The following is a 25,329-nucleotide window of genomic DNA, read 5'->3' as shown; positions in this document are numbered from 1 at the left end:
AGGGGTGGGCAAACTTTTTGACTCGAGGGCCACAATGGGTTCTTAAACTGGACCGGAGGGCCAGAACAAAAGCGTGGATGGAGTGTTTGTGTGAACTAATATAAATTCAAAGTAAACATCATTACATAAAAGGGTACGGTCTTTTTTTTTTTTTTTTTTTAGTTTTATTCATTTCAAACGGGCCGGATCCGGCCCGCGGGCCGTAGTTTGCCCACGGCTGGGTTAAGATGATAAGTTTTATGTTATGTGTTTTCTACCATAATTTAACAGGAAAGGTAGAGGTGTCCTTTATCTGTTGCCATTTGCTCCTGTATTCAGCTCCCTGAGTTATGGTGCTTAGTTCTGTAAAACTCCTAACTGCACCTGTTCACCTCTTAATCGACTATAAAGATTGGATGTGCTCGCCTCTGAGCTGGCTGGTTCCTGTAAAGAGCCTTCCCATGGTATCTCCATTTTAACCTACACTGAAAATTAACTACTTTAAGTGTGTTTTTTTTTTTGTTTTTGAGTAAAGGAAAGGAGAGTGAATACAGATTCTAAATACATATTTGATACTGAATTCAAAATTGAAAACACAGCTACGTTTTTTCCCCCTAAGCTGTATAATTTAACTCATTAGAAAGTTTTTAAAAATTCTCTTGAGATACAACTCACATGACATCCAATTTACCCATTTAAAGTGTATAATTCAGTAGTTTTTGGGTACTCACAATTGTGTATCAATTACCACAATCAATTTTAGTATATTTTCATTATCCAATAAAGAAACCCCCATATACACTAGGAGTTACTCCCCAATTCCCCCATCATCTCAATGCTAGACAACTACTGATCTAATTTCTGTGCAGATTTGCCTGTTCTGGACATTTCATGTAAATGGAATCATATAATAAGTGGTAATTTGTGATTAGCTTTTTTTGCTTAGCATAATGTTTTCAAGGTTCATCCAAGTTGTAGCATATAAAAAGAAATTCTTCATTTCTGAATGATAATCCACTGTATGGGTATACCACATTTTATTTATCCATTCATCAATTGATGAGCATCTAGGTTGCTTCCTCTTTTGGGGGGATAATGCCTCTGTGAACTTTCATGTGTAAGTTTTGTATAGATGTATGTTTTCATTTCTTGGGCATATGTTTAAGTTTTAGTAAGCTGCTTTCACCTACAAAATTGCAATACGGAAATGTCTCTTGTAGAGTTTTTAGGAAAACCATATGAGTCATTTATTTTAAATACCTAGTGTAATACTTTGCACCTAAGTGCAATTTGATAAATTAAGCAGATATTTATTAAGAGCCTGAAATGAAGCCCTTACACATTTGAAAGAGTCTCGTAGTAGCTTCCCTCCTTCTTGTCATTCTTTTCATTCTTCTACTAGAGGCCCGGTGCATGAAAATTCGTGCACTCAGGGGGATCCCTCAGCCAGGCCTGCACCTTCCCACAATCCAGGACCCCTCGGGTAGGTTCACTAGGCCTGGCCTGAGATAAGGGCCTATTGGGGCTTTTTTTCCCCCTGCTGCAAGCAGCTGGCCCCACCCCTGCCACTGCCACTGCTTGCCATCTGTGCAGCGCTGCCCGCCTCCCACTTCCGCTGCCACCGGTGGCCTCCCTCTGCAGTTGACAGGTGTGGGGTGCGATGACTTGGCTGGCCTGGGCCTCCCTCTGCCGGGTGATCGCTGGCCAGCTGCACACCTGCCACCGTGGCCTGGGTCTCCCTCTTTCTTTGCTGGGGGGTGGGGCCAGCCCTGCAAGGGGCCATCTGCCTACCTGATTGCCCCTAACCACTTGCCTGCCTACTTGATCACCCTTAACTGCTTGCTTGGGGGGGCCTGCCCGGCGAGGGGCCGTCTGCCTACCTGATTGCCCCTAACTGCTGGCCTGCCTACCTGATCACCCCTAACCACTGGTCTGCCTGCCTGATCACCCCTAACCGCTGATCTGCCTGCCTGATTACCCCTATCCACTCTGCCTGCCTGCCTGATTGCCCCTAACCGCATGCTTGGGGGCAGAGCCAGCCCGGGGAGGGGCCGTCTGCCTATCTGATTCCCCTAACCATTGGCCTGCCTACCTGATCTCCCCTAACTACTTGGCTGTCTACCTGATCACCGGTATTCGCTGGTCTGCCTGCCTGATCGCCCCTAACCACTCTGCTTGCCTGCCTGATTGCCCCTAACTACTTGCTTAGGGCCGGGGCCAGCCCGGCGAGGGGCCGTGGTGGTTCTGGTCTCTGGTTGTTCAGGTCGTTATGCTTATGGTGGCTGGCCTTTTATTATATAAGATAAGTGGAACCTTAAATATAATTTTGCTTAGGCAAGGTCAGTGATAAAGGAAATTGTTGATCCAAAAGTGGAAGCAGCCTTCTTGTGAAATCTTTTTTCTTTTAATAAAATCACTTGTCTTCATTATCATCAATGTTCCGATTTTTGACTTTAAGCAGTATTTTTAGAAGCACCTTAAATGCTTAGGGAACATCATGAAATGCTTTGATTATGCCTTAATTTAGTGCAAAATATCACCATCTTGTGGACTTTTGAGATAGTGGTAGTCAAGTTCTTCACCCCAGTTGTGTTTTCACAACTGCATTTGTTTTTCTCAATGTCTGTTAACATTTTCTAGCTGTCTGGTAACAGCTATTTTGAGCTATACATTATTTTCATTTTATAATTGTTGAGGTGGTGAGAAGAGTAAGAAATCATTTCTTAATGTTTTGAGGAATTATTATTTTATAACATTAAAACTTTTTTGTAGGATTCCTGTTTCACAGATTGTGCTCTAGGGTTTCACTATGATCATACAGGGCAAAAGAATAGAGTAAATGAACACATTTCCCCCCCACTTTACTAGTATATATAGTATGTAAGAATTATATGATAAAAGGACTCTATTTTTAAAGTTGGCCAAACTTGTCATTAAATAAAAACATATACACTCATTTTTTTTAGGTTGATATACAGAGAACTTGGCTAAAAGCAGTATGAGGTAATAATTAATCAAAATATTATTAAACAAGCATGTGAATATGGAAAGATGTCAGATGTTGCCTATGATGTTCTGTGACTTTTTATACATATAGGTATAGGCTGTGTTGGAGGCGGGCGTGGCCAGCTAATTGAGTGTGCTAAGAAACTGGGATTTTTGAATTGTTCCAGCTAGTATTTCTCCCTATAACTGTTCCTGTTAATTGATATATCTGTACTGTGAGAATGTTAGATCTCTTCTTGAGATAGCACAAAGGCATTTTCTGAACTGCAGTCTTGTCTGTGGCACCACTGGATCTGAAGCCACGGCTTAACGCCCTTCCTTCGATAATGAGGGACCAGAGCTGGCCTGGGGCCTGGTTTAGGCTTTGGGGACCTTGTCTCATAGGAATGATGGGTTTAATTATATGGAACAGAAACTGCTCCCATGAAAGCTCGGGATTTTCATGTTTATTAATCACTTCTTCACTCTGCTACTAATAATAACAGTTGATGAGTATCTTCCTGGTCCAGAGTGGCATGCACTGTAAATTTGGGAAGTACCATTATTCCCATATGACAGATGGAGATACTGAGTAATTTGAACTGAATTCTGAAATGGAAAGTCCATGATTATTCCATTATAGCAATTTCTTTGGTGCTACTACCATCTCTGACATTTGTTTTCCTGGGAGATCCTAGTGGAGATATTTGACTTAACTTTACATAGAAAATAGTGGATTTTTCATCTAACTTTGGCCCCTTGTTTCTCAGCAGTTTGTTCCGTAGATTCTTTCTTTTGGGTACCATCGTTCCGAGGGGTACTGGGTCTTTCCATGGGAGTGGCATTCCTCTGGTCTATTTTCCAACAAAGCCAGGTTGTTGAGCAGTTCCCAACATAACAGCACTTTTCTCTTGCTTCACAGTCAAAGCCTTTTTCTTATTCTTCTGGCGGAATTACACACAGTCCCCTGCATCCTTCCCTCCTTGAGGTGACACAGCTCTTCTGAATTGAGGTCAAGGAAGAACCATCTAAGTGGGTGTGGTAGGGATTCAGAACTCTTCTCTCTTTAAAACAAAAACAGGCCTCTTAAATTTTCCCTTATTTTAACAACGCACCTCTTTCATGTCCTAAATGTACACAATGTTTATTTCTTAACCACTTGAATTTAAATTTATTCTTGGTGGCCCCTCTCACAACTTAGTTTAGCACAGGGTATAAATAAGAGTAGCATCTCAACCACAATTTCATTTTCACATACATGACACTGAGTACAAAGCTTTCAGTTCATCATTTCTTTACCACAAATTCTCTGGAGAGCCTGCTTACTCTGCTTCCTAGATGCTGAGGAGTGGAAACAAATATTTTTAATGGTATGAATCCTGGGCCCCACCCTCTAACTGTTAGCTCATAATTTCTAGAAATGAGACCCCATAATCTGTATTAAGCAAAACAAACAAAACCCTCCTGAGTGATTCTAGTGATTGTAAACTAGTACTGGTCCCCAAACAGGCGTCAGCCCATTCCCTGCTAGGGGAATCCTCACTCCCCATTCTTCTCACACTAACAGGCGGTAAATACGCATTTGGTGAATCGGTAATACAAATATCCATTCAATTTTTAACATGTCTTGTTCTTACCAGGTAGATGGTACAAACCTTCAGGGTTTTACCAACCAACAAGCAGTAGAGGTGCTGAGACACACAGGACAGACTGTGCACCTGACACTGATGAGGAGAGGAACGAAACAGGAAGCTGAGCTCCCGGCAAGGGAGGACGTCACAAAAGATGTGGTTTTATCTCCTGCTGATGCCAGCATAAGCAAAGGTAATGCCAAGTTATCTGGTTTTCAGTTACACCCTTATATCATTTCATGTTTTTTTCTAATTCTAAAGTTATTTAAAAAATAGTATTTAGTCTTCACTATTTAGTATGAACCAAGTAAAAAGCAAATTTAATAAAGTTGGGATGAATTGGAGCAAGAATGTGTTCATTAACTGTAGAACGGACTTAAGAATAAAGCAGATTACTTCCTGTCCTATTTATTCAGTCACCATTTCCGAAACATACACAGTCATTTACCTTGCTGTGCCTCCTTACTTTTTCAGTGTCCTCATCATGTTTTCTCCTTAGGCAGAACCTATCTGCCTGGATTATGCATTTGAGCCCCAGGATGTTTCTGACTCCTCAGCCTTTCCTTGAAGGAATGGATTTTAATTTCCCATTTAGAAATGTCGTTGATAACCTGCTTACCCATGAGTATTTCTGGGAAACACTGGCATCCCTATGTAGCTCACTGGGCTCAAGGTTTACTGGTAGAAGTCGGGCTGTTGGTTGGAAAGTGCTGCTTCATTTCTCAAACTGCTAACCATTCTAGTATTTATGTCATAAACTACTTATTACAGTATGAGGAGACAGGGAGGCAAATCACAGGGGAAATTTATTACTTCTTTCTCCCATTAACAAGAAAACGTTCCTTTAAGAATAAGTAGTTATTGAAGAGTTTCCCTACCTAAACAATTTCTTATTTGGGGATTCAAATATATACAGTGGGGTGTGAAAAATTCAAATGCTTCTATAACAGATATAACTACTAACATATTCTTTTCTTTAAGAAAATTATGAAAAAGATGAAGATTCTTTATGTTTGAGGAGAAACACCAGCATATTACCCATTGAGGAAGAAGGTAAACACCTGGAGCAGGTTGTTTTGTTCTTTATATGCTTTATAGATAACTGACTTTTATAAATGTGCATGAGCCTCTATGGACATATTGTAAATTACAGAAGAACACTTTCAAAAAAGAGATCTTTTAAATCCTTATTTATATATATGATTAATTGCTCTAGTAGATTGAAATAGTTCATTGATAGCTGGCATATTTTCTTACTGACTCGATCTTCTACATTTTTTTAAACTAGAACCCTTTGGGACTCAATCAGTAAATACATGGTTTTTATTTCAACCCCCGTATTTCTATACAGCCAACATATGTCTATCTTAATGAACAAGCAAACATAAAATTATAAAGCATATTTAAAATAAATACCAGGGAATCTGTAAAGCTGTAAAGCTACTAGGAATGAAACTGTCCAATTTGGGAGGCTTTTTCGTCTCCATTTTTTAAAACTTTAATATTGGGAAACTTTAATATTGGGAAATTGGTTCTGAAAGGAATATTAGAGAGAAATTAGATTTCTTTCACTTATAAACCTGGGATCCATGAAGCTGCTTAAACATTTTTTAGAGTAACATTGTTTTAATATGTAATTATGCCTGAGTGTTGTGGTGATCTTTTTAGCCTGGGAGCTATGTGCCTCCCTTCTCTGTCAGGTTGCTCTCGGTAGTTTAGTAACTTAAATCCACTGAGCAAAGAACGAGACTGCTCTCCCTTCATTTGAATCCCATCCTGCACGAAATAATTTTATTGAAGCTTTGTAGTTCTTTAGAATACCTACTGCTCCATTATTAAATTATTTTTTGCTGACATTTTTTATTGACCTTTATTATTTTAAAGCAGTGTTTGTGTTTGCAAAGATATACCTGCAGTGAGATGTGTAAGATTCACTGGTGTTAATTGCATTCTGCCATTTTTACACTAATTGGTGAAGAAATTATTTAGGCTAAAGTGTAAGTTATTATCAGGAGTAGGGAGAAAGGACAAAAATGAGATAGTAAGTGAGGATGGATGTGGGCATTGTCTGGAAGCTCAGACCACGTAGTTGGCTTTGTGTGCAAGGATAGATGGGTGAGGCTCTAGACTGAGAATCAAGGCCCCCAAATTCCTTTGGAAAAATGTGTGTTCTGATGCATCTATGCTAGTGGTTGGTCCCTAGACAAGGGAGTAAGTTGCCACCTCCAAAGAAATTTGACTCATTGTGTGAGCCTGGATAAGTCACAGTCACTTGACTCTCAGTAAGGTCAGAGGACTGGACTTCATGATTTTTAAAATCTGTCTGACATATTGACTTGGGGCAGTTAGGGAAGGAGGAGAATGGGGGATTGTGCATGTGGGTTGTATGAAGAAAGATCTCACATTTGTTAGTAGCCAGAATACAGATTCCCCACTTTTTGCATTCAGAAGCCCATCCTGTTTGAATCACTACCCAGCTCTGTATGGACAGCAGAATCAGAGAAAGGGGGGTGAGTGAGGAGGTAGGGCTCTGAGCTGACTCCTCTTTCCAACCCTTAACAAGTTGAAAGAATCTGTGTTCATCCCTGCGTGGTGATTCTCTCTGGACTGAATTGAATTTTGGAAAGAACACACTCATTTGGGTGGGCTAGTCTGAAGCTGGGGGGAAATATATATATATATATAATTGTTTTCAATTTCTCAAAGAGAAACCGATTCATTTTATTAATTCAAGGCATAACATGTGCAGAATAGACCTAGAGTGAAAGCTTATTAATTCCGTTAAATAGGAGGCAGTTGAGAAATCTGATTTTTACAACACTCTTTACATTTGAAATTTGAATGCTAACAAGGATATTAAAATTTTTTTTAACATTTTTTTTAATATATTTTATTGATTTTTTACAGAGAGGAAGGGAGAGAGATAGAGAGTCAGAAACATCGATGAGAGAGAAACATCGATCAGCTGCCTCCTGCACATCTCCCACTGGGAATATGCCCGCAACCCAGGCACATGCCCTTGACCGGAATCGAACCTGGGACCCTTCAGTCCACAGGCCGACGCTCTATCCACCGAGCCAAACCGGTTTCGGCAAGGATATTAAAATTTTAACTTAGAGTGTGCCTTGTAGAGATTTTTTTAAAAGACAACCTTCATGAGGATGAACTATGATGAAATATGGAAATATTTGAATATGACTTGCAAATTCTTTTCAACCATTTTCTTACTTTAGCTAAATATTTTAATTCAATAGTGTTTACATAATTTGTTTAGTGAATTTCTTTCCAATTTTTTTTTCTTTTTACCAATTAGTGCAATTCCAATTATGGGGTTTTATTTTAATGTGCACTCTGTTTCTCAAGTTTTTCTTATTTTTATACTCATTGTACATGGAGTTGCATATATTCTTTGTTAATTTCTTCTGTCTGTTTTTGTTAAGGTGTGGCTTGGTTCTTCTTTACTCTGTAGAACCAATTGAAAATGAAGTAGATAAACTAACATAAAAGGCAGCATGGTTTTTGACTGTAGAGACACAAAAGACCACCAAGTGAAACCTGGAGGGACTCGGGGCTCTGGTTCTTTTAAATACATGTCAGATAATATATGGATACTTTATTGGAAATGTGGTCAAGATTTAAAAGACTTCTCAGAAAAGAAAGTAGTGTTTGAACGTGCAGATGTTAGGGTTCTAAATATGTAGAGAAGTAGAGTATCTATTGGGTGATGAGTCAGACTTTGTATGATAGACAGGTTCTGATCTCCCCTGGTACAGAATGTTAAAATAAGGATAATTTTTGTGGTTTGTCACTGACTTAATTGTGTTGACTCTTTTAGGGTATCCCTTGCTGTTGGCTGAAATAGAAGAAATGGAAGATGCACAGCAACGGGAAGCTGCCCTGCTGAAAAAGTGGCAAAGGATTATGGGAATTAATTATGAAATAGCGGTAGGTTACCTTACCCTCCCCAACTTCCTCACTTGTAACTGTATTTGATGAAGAAGTTCATGAGAGCAATGAAAGTGTTGGTCATACAGAGTCTTTGAGAAATAGCAAATGTCCAGCGTTTTTTTTTTTTAAGAGATCTAAGTGTGCTGACTCAGGTATTTAAAAAATTCAATTTGGAGAAAGTTTGATTGTAACCAGGGAACTGAAATAAATGGCATTGAAGTTTTAGAACTCATAAATCATCAATATTTTAGTATTCCTGGTGGTAGTATATCTTATATAGATACTAGGAAGGTTGTTTTTCTGATTATTAAACTTGGGATTCATAGAAAGAATCAGAAAACAATGACAGTGTTCACTTAAAGATAAAAATGAATCATGACCTATATACAAAATTGTAAAAGTACTTTTTCCTATTATCACTCTCATGTATTTATTTTCCTTAAGAGGTGTGTACTTCTGTCCGCTTTTTTCATATCACTTACGCCATATTGAATGTTTTATGTTTATTAATAGTTTGCATAGCTAGGATAGCAATTATCATTTGCTTCCTAAAAAGAGGTTTAACAAGGGTGACACACATTACCAGCCTTTAGATGTGCACCTGCAAATTTCAGGGATTTCAAAAGGAAAATGTAATACTAGATTAGTTTGAATTTCTCTTATTGCTTATAATATTCAAGTAACTCTAGATTAGAAGAGATAAAAGACAGCAGATTTCATATATTATTAATAACTAACATTTATTGAGCACTTTGTGCCAAGCAGTATTCATTGAATACTCATGACAATGATCTTTTTTTTAAATACTCAAGATGTTTAACTGTCAGTTAAGAAATGAGTAAGTACAGCTGTTATTACCATTTTAAATTGCACTGAGGAAAAAATACAATAAAGTGCAGCTTCACTGTTGTTAATTTAACATGAAAAGAAAGTTGAGATGTTCCATCTATGAGGAAGCTGGCTTGCATAACTGAGACTGCACCTCTTCTGCTGGTAACTGAATAGTGAAGGGAACCTTTTGACTAGGCAAGTGTTGACTAGTCAGATGTCAGACCTGAGGCTGGGACCTTTTAATGGCCTTTGTGCACATCTCACTCCCAATCTGTCAAGGACACAAGTGTGCTGTAAGTAAAAAAGAATTAAGCTATTTACTGGCTCTCAACAAAAGTAAATTAGACATAGATCTGACTTTAAATATTCGGCGACATAGTTATACAGCATAGATGTAATCATTGTGGGGAGTGGTGCAGCAGAAAGGAGGATTGATGGGCCTTGTGAGTGGGGTCCTGGAAGACTTTTAAAGACCAGTGTTGTCCCTCAAAACCACATAAGTGAGAAGTGTGGGCTCTAGGTTCAGACAGCTGAGGTTCAAAGCTCTTTTCTAGCTGTGTGACTGTGGTTAAGGTAACCTCTCTGGGAAACGAGGATAGAAACTATATCTATTCCTGAGAAGAAAATGAGATTATCTGTGTAGTGGGGTTAGCACAGTCCCTGGCACAAAGTAAGCGCTAAGTGGGTGTCTTTCCTATACTGTTGTTTGAGCTCAGGTGTTGGTTTTATCTGTAGCAGTTTACACTACCTTCCATCCTTATCAGTGTCTATAGGCACAGCAAAGCATCTGAGGTTCTTGCATCTCGCTGCTTCCTTTTGGTTTCTGTTGGTTCATGAAACTGACAGATAATCAGTACTCTTTCAAAGGAAAAGCTTTGCTACTTTATAATGTTTTTGAACTTTTGCGAGAAACTTGATCTGCTTTGAGCAAACATCTATATATATATCCATATATATAAAAGGCTAAGCGACCATCCAACCAGCCTGTAGGTATGACACAGACTGACCACCAGGGGACAGACACTCAATGCAGGAGCTGCTGAGCTGCAGTGACTTGGCAGTGGCGGTTCTGGGGTGATGCACCCTGGAACCAGGGGGGAGGGGGCCCAATTCCTCACAGGCCCACACAATTGCACCTTTGGCTGAGGGTTTTATTGTTGCTGGAGCACCGTCGGCCCAAATCTGGTTTACTGCACACTTGCGTTTGCATTCCACACCCTGTACAACAGCAACTTTGCAGAGTGCTCTCTGGTACTCTGGGATCCCTCAGGGGATGTCAGAGAACAGGTTTTGGCCCAATACCCGCAGGCCAGGCCGAGGGACCCCACCTGCCAGAAGGACCCTGCTCACTCAGCAGAAGCTCTTTGAGCCCCGGCGCTACCCCAGGTGCGACCAGTGGGGGAAGAAACCAAGGGAGGTTGGCTCCAGGGCATGTCCAGCCCATCTCGCCCAGTCCCCTCACCATCAGCCACCCTCTAATTAATTTCCTTTCAATGTGCACAAATCCATGCACCGAGCCACTAATAAAATACATATTTGAGAATTAAAAAATAAAAGATATTAGAACTGTGATGATTTTTATGTTTTTAGGTGGCCCATGTGAGCAAGTTCAGTGAGAGCAGTGGTTTGGGGATAAGTCTGGAAGCAACAGTGGGACATCATTTTATCCGATCTGTTCTACCGGAAGGTCCTGTTGGACACAGTGGGAAGCTTTTCAGTGGAGATGAGCTATTGGAGGTAAGAGCTATGCCATTTTACCCTCCCTCCCCAAAGAGAATTCTTAAAAGGCTGCAGGAGGTTTCATGGTGAATAATTAAGTTCTTATTTAAATTTCCCCTCTAAAGGATACTCAAGGGAGATCTACAAATAAAATTCCACCCAAAGCAGAAATTTCAAATCTATATTTGGACTAATTTTCAGATGTATTCCATGCTGAGTTTGTTTTAATTAAAGAGAACTATAAAAACTTCTTTAAAATTTTTAAAACATTTATTCAATTTGTAGAATATGTAATAACATTTACATATTTCAAAATCACAAAGAATGCAAAAGCTTTACAATAAAAAGCCTTTTTCCTATTCCAATTCACCCAGTTCCTATCTCCCTTCCTTAGTTAACTAATTACATTTGTGTCTGGGCAACCTTCTGGATATCTTTAAGCATAAATACGAAATATGAATGTATTCTTTTGCCTCGCTTTTATAAAAAGCATGCTAGTGCATAATATGTGCCATTTTCCATTTTGACATTTTCACTTAATAATAATATAAAATGTAAATTTTTAAAATAATCCCTTTTCCCATTCTTCCTTTGGGGAAGTTTTTATTAACTCTTCCTTCCAAACTACTACTCTGGGAGATCAAACATGGATGCAAGCTAGTGATTTTTCTGAGTGCTGCAGAAGGTCCAAATCCAACAGACTCTAACCTTGTGTGTAAAACATTTTGAATAGTATTGTTAGGAGTCTAATTACAGTTCTGAGTACAGGAGAACTGTGGTAATAGTAAAATTTATATTTACTTAATGAAAAATTGTTCTCTAAAGAATATTCATGCTGTGAAATGTTCTTTCTTGGACAACTTCTCTTTTTCCTCAGGTGAATGGCATAACATTGCTTGGGGAAAATCACCAAGATGTGGTGAACATTTTAAAAGAGTTGCCTATAGAAGTGACCATGGTGTGCTGTCGTCGCACTGTGCCACCCACCACCCAGTCAGAATTGGATGGCCTGGACCTATGTGACATTGAACTAACAGAAAAGGTATTGGATAATGGATATGAGACTAATCTGAATATATAATGGAAAGGCTAAATGGTGTTTGAAATTTTTTTAGGCCTGTTTTCTTTTATTTGGTGTTTGGTTTCCTTACATTGTGCCATGGCTTATAAGATAAACCTCGGAGTCAGACAGACCTGGGTTTGAATCAGGCTTGGCATTTCCTAGCCTCTGGGACCTTGGGCAAGTCATTTCACTTTTCTGAATCTCAGTTTTTTCCTCTGTGCAATGTAAGTCATGTTGCCTGTCTTGGAGCATTACTCTACAGCTAAAATAAGGTCTTATATGGATATTTTATTTCATTGCCCATGATATGCTTATATAATTTATTCATACTACTAGTATGAAGTCCCCATTCATGGAGCAGAAAATTGAAGTACATAAATAGTGAGTATATACTGTCTATGTGGTGAGTGATACTTTTATGTAACCTACTGAGCTCAGGGCCTGGCACACAGTTACTGCTCAGGGAATGGTTAAAATATGGATGGACACATCGTTTCTGCATGTGTTGGTCTTATTTGCACACTATCAATAACTTTAAAAAATGAGAAATTTGAACTCGTAATACTACGTCAGATAATACTCTGTGACATCCAGAAATTCCCATTTTTCTGTTTGCTCATTCTTTTCCATTCAGATCATAATGTCAAGAAATGGAGCTCATTGGCCTTTCCAAAGATTCACAGTAGATATCTGAAGTTATGAATTGGACTTTGTATATTTGCAATCTAATTGAAATCCCTTTTAAGATATAATTAGAGATGATGTTAGGATTTGATTTACATTATACTGAGGGAATCAGTAAAATGAGATAATTTTGAAAACTTTGAAGAATAAAGTGTATAGTTTAATATTCACATGGGTGATTAGAACAGGGTAGAATAATAAACGTAAGTCCAAATTGTAGTTATGTAGTACCCCACATAACCATACACATTTTTATGTGATATAAATGTGATTAGTACAATAAAACAAGTGGACAGACTTGCATCCATGGTCCTAGGCTATTCAATAATTGAATAAAAGTGAAGAGAGTGTGCAAACTAGAATTTAATGTATTCTTCTAGATTAACAGCTGAATTAATCTAGAGTCACTTTAATGTATTTTTATCAAAGAAGCTAACAGTTTGAGCCTCTGTTTCTGTACCAGATGATTTATCATCGTTACCTCATTTAATCTTCAGAAATGTATGAGATGGGTAGTTATGAAGCCCAGGTTAAGAATATTGCTCAAGGCAGCATATGAGAAATCCTAGAGACAATTTTCAAGCCCCAGCCCTTCTGACTTCCAATCTTGTCTGGCAACTGAGCACGTTAATTTATTAATGAAAGAATCTTGTGAACAAGACGGGTGCATAAAACATGGAACTTTTACATTGAGCCATTTCTTCATGAGTTTTTATTTATCATAATTACTTTTTATCAAAATAGCTTACTGTTTTTCTTCTGTCTAGGGAGGTGATTCAGACACTGATGAAATAAGTGCAAATCACCCACAGTCATGCTCTGAGATGTAACTGTTGTATTTATATATATTTTGTTAATCCTCACAGGAGGATATTTTTCCATTGATTTTTTTAGAGGGAATAGGGGTGAGAGAGAGAGAGAGAGAGAGAGAGAGAGAGAGAGAGAGAGAGAGAGAGAGAAGCATCTATGTGAGAGAGACACATTGATTAGGAGCCTCCTGCTTCTGCCCCGACTGGGGCCAGAGATCAAACTTGCAACCTGGGTACATGCCCTTGATCAAGAATTGAACCTGAGACACCGGTGAACAGGTTGAACTCTAACCACTTGGAAACACTGGCCTGTGCCCTTTGAATATTTTTATGTAAGATCTTTAAACCATACTTTTTTAAAAAATATATTTTTATTGATTTCAGAGAGGAAAGGAGAGGGAGAGAGATGTAGAAATATCAATGATGAGAGAGAATCATTGATCAGCTGCCTCTGGCAATGCAGGCATGTGTCCTGACTGGGATTCCAACCATGACCTCCTAGTTCATAGGTCTACGCTCAATCATTGAGCCATGACAGCCTGGTGCATACTTTTTTTTTTAATCTCAGAGGGAAGAGGGGGGTAGGTAATTAACCAAAAAACTTATATGCATAACCCACGGACACATACAATATTGCAGTAGGCCTGGGGGGTAGAGTGAGTGCGGGGTGGAGGAGGTCAGGGGGGAAAAAGAGGGGGAGATCTCCAATACTTTAAAAAATATATATATAAATTTCCAAAAGAACCATATAATTTTAACGCCTGTCATAAGTTAGGCATTTCTTCTTGCCTAATAACTTTCAGTAACTATGACCTTAATTCCTAAGGGTTTCCTGATAAGCTGTTGCTACCCTTATTTGAGAGTACTTTTTTCTGGAAAGACACTGAGAATCTCACTTTTTCCTGTAGTGCTGTTATGTGTATCCTCTCACCTAGTGCCTCTGAAATAAGAGCTGTCTGGTCTGTCACCAGCCTCATGTAGATCTTGGCGAGTTCATCGGGTCTTCTGAGACCGAGGAGCCTGCGCTGGAGATGCCCGATGTGGGTCGGGATCCAGGGAAGGTTCACGGACCTTTGGCCATGTGGGAGGCGGACGTTCAGCACATTGAGCTGGAGAAAGGCAGCAAAGGACTTGGCTTTAGCATTTTAGATTATCAGGTAAATCTGACTTTTAACAGTTTTTAAAAATTAAAGATGATATATACAAAGACATGTTGATAGAGAAAAGGCAGATAATATTTTAGTCATCAAAGGCATTTTCTTATTCCTAGGAAAACCTTCAAAATAGTAATTTATATGATTCATTGATTATCTTAAAGGATTTTTTTAAAATATTGAATTCCTTGAGCTCTTTTATATTGTAACTCTTGAGGAATTTCGTAGAAATATCATTTTGTTTTGTTGTTTTGGACATTGGGGAGTATGTCCAAACTATTTTTATTTCCATGCACTTAATCAATGGTTCATATTTTAATGTTAAGACAGAAAGTATTAGATATTTATTGTGTCTGAAGTGAATAAGAGATTTATAATTGGCTATATTATAAATTCCAGCATTCCTATCCTTTGACTAAATTTATGAATAAGCTTAAATTGGTCAAATGTGACTGCATCCTTACCTTGCATTGTGTTCTGTAGTGTGAGTAGCTGAGGGAATGCTGCAGCCCGTTGGATAGACACAGCTGTTGCTCCTCATTAATTAATACTGAGCCAGTTGCCATCTCCGATGACTCCTCTGGGTTGTGTCGTTCACAGGGCCTGATTCTGGAGCCTTGTGCTGATACTAACGTTGCTGTATATCTTACACTGCATCACCAAATTCTGTACGGCCTCTCTTTACACTTCCTTATTTCAAGAGAGAGGCCCTACCTTTAGTATACTCACAACTACTGATGCTCCAGAGCCGTTATTCCCTATTAAACAAACGCTGGTGTTAATAATTCATATATCTGACATCTGTCTACCCTCAGATGATAGTTACAACATTTGACAAACGTTAAAATTATTTTCAACTTACCTGTGTACAATTTGAAAGGTCGACTCAGGAATGATGCCAAGAGAGGGAGCTTGTTTAGGGTGATTTCTTCCTAAACTCTAGAAGGGAACCTTTGCCCAGATAATTCATTAGAAGGGTTGATGAACTTTTTTAAAGACACCCATCCATTACAGTTCAGGGGGAGCAGCCTGTGCACATATTTCCCAGTGTAAAATGGAGCTGCCTGTTCTGTCCTTTTTCCTTCTGTCAGGACCCTGTGGATCCAGCCAGCACTGTGATCGTAATTCGTTCTTTGGTTCCTGGTGGTGTTGCTGAAAAGGATGGACGCCTTCTTCCTGGGGATCGCCTCATGTTTGTCAATGACGTGAACCTGGAGAGCAGCAGTCTCGAGGAAGCTGTGCAGGCCCTGAAGGGGGCCCCGTCAGGCACGGTGAAAATAGGAGTTGCCAAGCCTTTACCCGTAAGAATTTGGATTTTACTGATTCTTTTCAATATTTCCAAATAAAATGGCTTCTGCGCTTATTTTTAGCTTCACATGTTCTTATGATGAATCATGACTTTTGGTACTTTTTATAAACACAATTGTTACTGGCTTTTGAGAATAAAAATTTAATGTTGAGTAAGATTTTTTTAAAGGAAATAAAACAGGAAGTTCAGAAATAAATGGGTAACATTGTTTTGTGCTTCATTTTTCACCTTTTGTATTTGATCATAATGTCATGATAATACAGAATGAAATATTTTCAAAGAAATAATGCCTTAAAATATCCATACCAATACAGTAGAGTATTAGAGAAATTATCAGCATTAACAACTAGCAGCAGAATGTGTAATTTGGGTGGGATAAAGTAGACTCTCTGTAGAGTGGCTTGAGGTCCTACATTCTGTCAATTTCAACACAGTTGTTGTCTAATTACTGCAAAGCAAGAAATTGAACTTTCCAAAGTGGATTCATCAGCGTGTGGCTTCCTGAGGGATGGAAGAGCCCTCATGTCATTAATTATTGCAATATTAAAAATAACTAATGACATGCTTACATAATGCCAATACGTTTAGTAGGTAAAGTGATTGCAACACAGCACTTACCAGTAAGACTGAGTTGCAGTGAAATCTGAGAGACATTCTCACTCTTTGGGAGTTTTTTTGTTTGTTTGTTTGTTTTTCAGTGTATAAATGTATTCTTAAGTGAAAGGGCAAATACTCCTCCTAAGAAACCACAGACACATGGATATATTTGCATAAACATCAAGGAAAAATTTGTTGACTGAAATAGTAAGCTTTCTTATTGTTTTAAATGTTAATTACATTTTTTTTTGTTCTTCACTTTTTATTCCACAAAGAATTAGAAACCTATGAAAATATATTTATAAAAACAGAAAGAGGGAGAGGAAGGGAGGGAGGAAGAATATGTTAATGTAACCTGAAATCAAACCAGAATTGTAGAAATTACAACAGAAGACCGATATGAGGGGGGATATAAAAATGAAGATAAGCCATTGGGACTCTGCATATACAGGGTGCGGCAAAAGTGGGCTTACAGTTCTTCATATGGAAAATAATATAATCAATAAATAATAGTACAAGAAGAAACTCTGTGTTTCACATACTCATGACTCAAACCTACTTTTGCTCCACCCTGTATGTTAAGATTGACCATACATTTGGTTCTAGTCTTATTGTTCAATAAAGAAAATGGCAAACATTAATTCCATATATGTTTTTACTGCTCTTAGGAGGATCCATGCCAGTTATTAAAAAGCATACTGTTTTTCCCTAGCTAGTTCCAAAATAAATTTCTTTCATGAGAATGTTAACTATTTCAAATTCCATATGCATTGCAATAATATGAAAAATATCTTTTTATAAAGAGAAGTGTACTACCTACTAACTCATATTTGTGGAACAAGAAGAGAAACTTTTTTTCCTAAAACACTTTGGTATGTAATTGATGATACGAGGTGATGTAGGCATGACAGTTATCTAAGTACTAGAGGTCCGGTACATGAAATTCATGCACTGGGGGGGGGGGGGGGGCGTCCCTCAACCTGGCCTATGCCCTCTCGCAGTCCTGGATCCTGTGGGGGATGTCCATGGAGAGTGGGCCTAACCCAGCAGTCGGACATCCCTCTCACAGTTTAGGAGCCCTTGCTCCTTATCACCTGCCTGCTTGGTGCTCCTTACTACTTGGCTCGCTGCTCCTTAGCACTGCTGTGGAGATGGGAGAGTCTCCTACCACCACGGCTGCGCTCACCAGCCTTTAGCCCAGCTTCTGGCTAAGTGGGGCTCCCCCTGTGGGAACTCACTGACCACCAGAGGCAGCTCCTGCATCAAGCGTCTGCCCCCTTATGGTCAGTGCACATCATAGCGACCGGTCATTCGCATTTTGGTCGATTTGCATATTAGCCTTTTATTGTATAGGCTATTAGCCTATTTTCTCTGAGGTTGGAATAAAGATGTTAGGTTTCCTGTCAGTGTGTTAAAAGTTGCCTTATTTCTATATTAAGAACTTGTTTAGCCAGAATATTTGTCACATAAAAATGACCAGATGATTACTTTAATATAAAATATTTGTTATATTATTGATTTTGATCATCTTTTATGAGAAGGATGAAAAAACTTAGTTGAAAAGGATTCTTATCTAACAGATGGTGTTGGTATTCAAATAAACTCATTGTATCTTAACAAATACAAATGTTAAATATGAATATTTATCATATTTTATGCTCATCGTTCTATGTTAAAGTCATGTGGTATCATATGAAAACTTTCCCATTTTTTTCTCTCCTCCTTTAACTTTTTCTCCCGCTCCCTCTCCCCTCTTCCCTCTCCTTCCATTCTCTTTTCTTTTCATGATCGCATCCTCACTCGCTGGACTTCATTCTCCCTGCAGCTTTCGCCAGAAGAAGGTTATGTTTCTGCCAAGGAGGATTCCTTCCTCTACCCCCCACACTCCTTCCAGGAGGAAGGGCTGGCTGACAAAGCCCTCTTCAGGGCTGACTTGGCTCTGGTTAGTGGCCACAGCTTTTCAAGCTTTCTTTAAAAAATCTTATGTCTTATTTTATCTTGCAAAATATTCTAAAGTCTTACTGTATTCTTTGTTCATTATATTTGTGAAACGGAACATTTTCTCAACTCCAATAGTTCTAATAATTCAAAATGGGAAGAAAAACAAACCTATGTGAAAACTATTTGTTGGATTCGTGGAAAATTTATTTAGCAAGGCATTATGTCAACAGGTAGAATTAATCTGTACATCATACCAAATGTTGTCGGAGCACTTATTTACTCTCATTTCATACTGAGTCTTCCTAGGCATTCGTTTACTGTTTCAGTATTTAGCCAGAAATCAGCATTTTGCCTGCCTTTTAAGGAGATAACAGGTCTATACTAGAGGCCCAGTGCATGGAATTCATGCACGCGTTGGGGGGGGGGGGTTGGGGGGGACCCTCAGCCCGGCCTATACCCTCTCATAGTCTCGGAGCCCTCAGGGGAAGTCCAACTGACAGCTTAGGCCTGCTGAGCTAAGCTGGCAGTCGGACATCCTTAGTGCTGCTGTGCAAGCGGGAGGGGCTCCCGCCATGGCTGCTGCACTCGCCAGCTGTGAACCCGGCTCAGGGCTTCTGGCTGAGCAGTGCTCTCCTTATGGGAGTACACTGACCACCAGGGTACAGCTCCTGCGTTGAGTGTCTGTGCCCTGGTTGTCAGTGCACATCATAGCGACCGGTCATTCCGCCGTTCAGTCAATTTGCATATTTGCCTTTTATTATATAGGACTAGAGGCCTGGTGTACGAAATTCGTGCACAGAGGGGTTGTCCCTCAGCCCAGCCTTCACCCTCTCCAATCTGGGACCCCTCAAGGGATGTCCGACTGCCTGTTTAGGGGATCGGGCCTAAACGGGCAGTCGGACATCCCTCTCACAATCCAGGACTGCTGGCTTCCAACCGCTTGCCTGCCTGCCTGCCTGATTGCCCCTAACCACTCCCCTGCCAGCCTGATCGATGCCTAATTGCTCCCCTGCTGGCCCAGTTGCCCCTAACTATCCTCCCCTGCCATCCTGGTCTCCCCCAGCTGCCCTCCCTTGCAGGCCTGATCGCCCCCACTGCCCTCCCCTGCAGGCCTGGTCCCTCCCAACTGCCCTCCCCTGCTGGCCATCTTGTGTCCACATGGGGGCGACCATCTTGTGTGTTGGAGTGATGGTCAATTTGCATATTACTCTTTTGTTAGATAGGATTATGTTAACACTTAAAAACTAGATAGTTTAGAACTCTATGAACTACATAAAGTATTATGGTATAAATATGTCAAGTAGTCTTCAGCCATAGAAAATTCTTTTGAAATGTGGTAAGTCAGAAATGTATCATTGTCTCTAAAAGAGCCCCAAGAAATACATTTTTTTCTAGAGTTGACACAGCTTCCTTGAATCTCCTTAAATGAATACCAAAGAGAAGATTAGTTCCATTTTCCCGTGAGCTCAACATCTTATGGTAGGAAGTGTCCTGGGCCTTCTCCCTAACTAGCTGTATAATCTTCTACTGGTCACTCAACTTTTCTGAACCCTGGCATTTTTATTTCTACAATAATTAGATGAATTGATTGTTAGGATCTTTTTTTATTATAATTTATGGCCCAAGGCTTAGTTAATACTATCTTTGTAGATAGCAAATGTTAAAGATTTAATGTTTGGATTATGGTACATAATGTACATTCATAAAGGATAAATCTCCACATAGATACTCACTAGTGATTTTGAACATGTATTGAAGAAATGTTATTAGAGAAGTTTATTTTGAAATTGCTCATCTTTATTCCTCTCATGTTTTTTGCAAGAATATGACCTGTTGTAATGTTTTAGTGCAACTTCTCCTGGCTAAATGTGTAAGTTGAAATCACAAAGAAATAGAACATACCAGGTTTTACCATTAAAGCAGAAAAGGGTGGTAGTATTGTATAAGGGTAGTATTTATGTCAGTTCTACCTGTTCTTAGATGTAACAGTGAGTGAATTGTAAGGAGAGCTTCAGAGTTATCATGCCTTGAATCTTTCACTTGGTTCTGCCACAGAAGATAGTAATAGGATTTTTAGTTAATACGTAGTGAAATTTGCTACCTCACTCTATGTGAGTTTTCCAACTATAGCCATTTATAACTAATAGTTTTACCATAACTAGATCATAATTAGGCACCTTGTTTGCCAGTGTAATTTCAGCATGAAATGCCAGATTTTTCTCTTTGGTTTCTGATGATCACCATCAAGTTCTGGGTCTGTTGACTGGTTTTTAAGTCTACTTAAAGGCATTTTAAACACAATATATCGTCTTGGTGTGATTTATGAATACAGGATTGCCTCGCAGTTCTGTTGAAGAAGTTTATTTTAGTTGAATAGGAAAAGAGCTGACCTCATTCATTTTATTATGAAATTCTAAGATTTGGGCAGGTATTATTTTAAAATAATGTGAACTTGGAAAAAAGCAAATATTTCCCTTAATTTATGACATTTCTAAACTTAGAATTGATCCAGGTTCTTTATTGATTGTTACCTTTAGTCCCTTATTGATGGAATAAAAATAGCCTTTGACACCAGCAGGCTCAGCTGCAGGTGAGCAGTTCATCCTTGTACTCTTGCATTAGCCTCTGAGGGGTTGAAGAGGTCATGTAGAAAATGGCATAGACAAAGGAATGATACCAGGGACCTTTTGGTTTCAAGTGGAGACTTTGTAATAGAACAGAATTTCCAACTGACATTATTGTTTTTATCCCTAGGTGGACACAAACGATGCTGACTTAGCCGATGAATCTGCATTTGAGTCTCACTACTCTCCCGATGACAGTATCTACTCTACTCCAGCCTCTATTTTATCTCTTCACAGCAGTGCTTGTAGTGATCGCCTGAACTATGGTCCCTCCCTTCCACCTTCTCCTCCCAAGGTACACAGGGAATGCCAACTCGTTTATGGGAGAACCTTGTGTGTAACTTTCCAGAGGTCACTGTTTATGCGGAGTTGAGTTGTAGGAGTAGCAAGTCAGATACGTTCTATTTCTCAAGTCATGGATTCATTACCAGATTGAAGTTCAGTTTCATTTAGGTGGTATTGATTGGGTCAGATATGACTCCCAGGGACTGTTTAATTCTAGGGTCTGTTATGCAGAGTGATGAACACAGAGGTTCAAAGCTGTGATTAGGATTTTCTTGTTAAAATGAAAAAAATTAATGAAAATTATTTCTCAAATTGTGTTTTTAACTGTGTCTCCGTTGGAAAAAAATTACAGTTATTTTATCATGATTTCATAACTGACTTCCATGCAAAGTTGGATAGTAAAATATTTCTTGCATTAATTTGATATTTACTAGCTAAGTTAAACTTAATGCTGTCATAGGATTTTATATAAAATGAGACCAAAGAATGCACAAAAATCATCGTGAATAGCAAAATATGTTTAAGTCACTGGATATGATTGAAGAATCTGGTTGCTATTTGACATATCTGTCCATTTCTATATTAGAAATAGATTATTGGTATAAATTCTCCAACTTTGTTTATTTTCTTAGTGACATGATCTATAAAACCTATCCAATCTTTTGGGTGTTAAATGGTATCTTACTATTTAATTTGGGGTTCCCGATTACTAGTGAGGTTGAATACTTTTTCATATATTGGCCATTCGGGTTTCACTTCTATCAGTGGCCTCTAAGTTTATAATGGGTTGCTTATCTTTCTATTGATTTGTTGGCATTGTTTATATTTTCTAGACATTGATATACAAAGCAGTTCAGTGTATTTTTATGAGTATGTGTATGTGTTAAAAAAACTAAGAATTTGTAGGAATCGTACCTTTCAACTTCAGGAAAGAAGTTATTCTTAAAAAAGGAATCATGGAATTTAGCTTAATACACTTCATTGTTGTAAGTAGAAACAGAGATTGAAGAAAATATGGCAAAATGTTAAGATCTGTTAAATTTTGGCAAAGCTTTTATATGTGGATATATGTCTTTAATTTTCTATGTTGGAAATATACCACCAATAACAATTAAGATAAAAAGACTGGACAATAATTCTTTCTTAATTATGTGAAATATATATTTTCCACATACGTTCAGTGGGAAAGGAATTTGAACCTATGGGTAAGTTGGAAAGTAGTGTTTTCCTAGGTCTAGCACAGTTTTCCTCTTTTCCTGAATTAACAAGTATTTTTTGGCCAGAACAATCAAAGCATTTTCTTTTATGTTCAAGGTACACCTGTTATTCTTGCAAATGATGCTGGGCAGTCTCTTTGAATTGGTTTGCAAGGTACAATCTTGAATGGAGCATCTGCTCCTCTCTCACCACACCTGAGCCTGCCTCTGTGACAGCGTCCTGTCTGGACCCTGTTCAGCCTTTCCTGGCCTCAGGGCTGGAAGCTGAGTTCATCTCCTAATGGAATCTTCTAATCCACAGCATAGCACAATTCTTGCCAGTGGGACAGATTGCATTGTTTAACTTTGTAATTGTTACTTAAAGGGATTACACAATCTGCATACTGAGAAGCATATATTTTACAGGGCAAATGCTGGCTGTATGCAGCACAACATATTGGCTTCCTGAAGTCTGTTTGCCTCCTATTTTTTTTTTCATTTCCCAAGCAGTTTACTCTTTTGTTGAAGCAAATTTTGGCAAGCTGGCTTATCAACTGAAATATTTAAACTGCAAAACAACAAAGAAGGCATTAATGAGGGTGTTTTAAAACAAATTGTGAAACCCCTGTGTGCTTTTAGTTTCCTTTGAGAGTAGCACTGTTCTTAGGAAGTGGTGAATCTCTGCAACGTTTTTGTTTGTTTTGTTTTGATTTTGTTTTTGTTTTCTGTGGCATCTTTTTAGCATGTAGATATTTACTAGAAAATTGCGTGTAAATAAATAAAAAGTTAGTTGATGCACTCATCTTTTTGTCCCTGCACTAAATTTACTTTCAAAAGACAGAATAGTAATTTGTTATGGCATATCAAATTGACCGTTTTTCGTAAAGAAATTGAGCTCAGATTGGGACTTTTTAATTGATAAAATAAGATTGTATAGTATATGATAACTGATGTGAAGAAGGATGAAATAGGGTGTGAAGGTCTCAGTGACTCCTCAGGTTTTTGACATTGCTAAATATGTAGTAAGTCTTATAGCCTTAAGTCATGTCTGGAAGCACACAGGTAATTTTATGTGTCCATTCGTTGGTGAGAGGACTCATCTCCGTGGTCAGGTGTGCTGGGAGTGGTAAGAACTGGTTCCCCAGAGCAGGAACCCACCCTGAAGGGAGGACTTCCTCATGCAGAGCCCTCGGAGCCGTGCAGCAGCTTAGACCCCAGAGGACCTCAGCCCCAGGCAGAGTGAGCTCCTCTGTACAGCACTCTCCCCCCTGGGAGTCTCTTCTGCTGTCTTTTCCTTTTAAATGAGTGGTGCCTCCTTAATTTGATTAGTAATCATATCAGGACTTAAGGGAAATAACCATCACTCAAAAATCTGAAAAATATAGCTGCTTCCAGGGCATTTGGATTAATACAAGTAGGCTATTGAAATGTGGATTTTAAAGGCAGAAAGCCAGGGGGATTTTTCCTTTCTTACTGTTCTAGGTTTTAATTGTTTGATTAATCTTTATATCCCCTTTTCCTCATCACCTTCAAAGATATAACAAATGCAGAGAGAATTGTTTTCAAACTTAAATGCTTCTAGACCAGGGGTGGGCAAACTTTTTGACTCGAGCGAGGGCCACAATGGGTTTTAAACTGGACCGGAGGGCCGGAACAAAAGCATGGATGGAGTGTTTGTGTGAACTAATATAAATGCAAAGTAAACATCATTACGGGTACGGTCTTTTTTTTTTTTTTTTTTTTAGTGTTATTCATTTCAAACGGGCTGGATCCGGCCTGCGGGCCGTAGTTTGCCCACGGCTGTTCTAGACTTTTGTTTAAAAGCTCAACATATTTTGGGGGAGAGGATGTTTTCATTTATTTTTTTTTTCCTATTTTGGCTTAAAAATACACCCAATAAAAATATAATTGCTATGTAATGAGTCTCCCCTTCACCTAATCCTCACCTGCAGGCCCTACCGTCCCTTGTGCACACACTTCTCGCTCTTGCTCCAGGCATGAAATGATTACTAGTTGGTACATGTCCTTCATTTCTGAACATCAGTCCCCTAGGATATGCTGTTGATTCTGGTGCACAGTGAAGTTGGTGTTTGTCAAGATAGAAACTGCTTTTTGCACCTCCTACACCAAACACATCTCATGGATCCTGTGATATATTAAAAAAAAAAATTCCCAAATCTTCACTTATTGTCATTCTATAGCCTAGAATATTGCTATCTTTATATCCCTGTTTAAAATATGTGTATTGTTTGGAGGAGAGGATTAGTGTCAAAAACTAATTAAATCACTCTAGTCAAGATGATGAGAATGGTTGTGGAAATCCTAGTGACAGAACTGCACGTTTTCAAAATATAAAAGATGTTGCCTTTTTGCTTAGGAGAGCCAGTGTATAAACAATAAAGGACGTATACCCGATCTCAGAAAGAGTGGGAAACAAGGTGAGTTGGAGCAGCTATGCTTATGATATATTTTCCAAAAGTCTTAAGAACACTTCAGTGGCAGACTGCTTATTAGAAAAAAGCAGGTTGTGTCCAGTGAATGTTTAAACATTTAGCCAGCCTATGTAAAATATAT

At 38.8% G+C, this 25,329-nt stretch overlaps 1 protein-coding gene across 2 annotated transcripts in view; it reads left to right on the top strand.

The window, feature by feature from the left end:
- MPDZ (multiple PDZ domain crumbs cell polarity complex component) overlaps nt 1-25,329 on the top strand; it is a 175,935-nt gene that overhangs the window by 73,642 nt on the left and 76,964 nt on the right. For both annotated transcript variants that reach the window (XM_036331164.1, XM_036331163.1), the window contains 9 exons: nt 4,605-4,788; nt 5,577-5,648; nt 8,431-8,540; nt 10,965-11,111; nt 11,971-12,135; nt 14,621-14,806; nt 15,895-16,104; nt 18,535-18,651; nt 21,405-21,569. In XM_036331164.1, coding sequence (XP_036187057.1) covers nt 4,605-4,788; nt 5,577-5,648; nt 8,431-8,540; nt 10,965-11,111; nt 11,971-12,135; nt 14,621-14,806; nt 15,895-16,104; nt 18,535-18,651; nt 21,405-21,569 — 1,356 coding nt within the window. The remainder of the gene's footprint in view (nt 1-4,604; nt 4,789-5,576; nt 5,649-8,430; nt 8,541-10,964; nt 11,112-11,970; nt 12,136-14,620; nt 14,807-15,894; nt 16,105-18,534; nt 18,652-21,404; nt 21,570-25,329) is intronic.

Source organism: Myotis myotis, unplaced genomic scaffold (assembly GCF_014108235.1).
Source record: "Myotis myotis isolate mMyoMyo1 unplaced genomic scaffold, mMyoMyo1.p scaffold_m19_p_12, whole genome shotgun sequence".
Taxonomy (NCBI): domain Eukaryota; kingdom Metazoa; phylum Chordata; class Mammalia; order Chiroptera; family Vespertilionidae; genus Myotis; species Myotis myotis.
The sequence above is the reverse complement of the archived record's forward strand: the minus strand, read 5'-3'. Positions and strand labels throughout refer to the sequence as shown.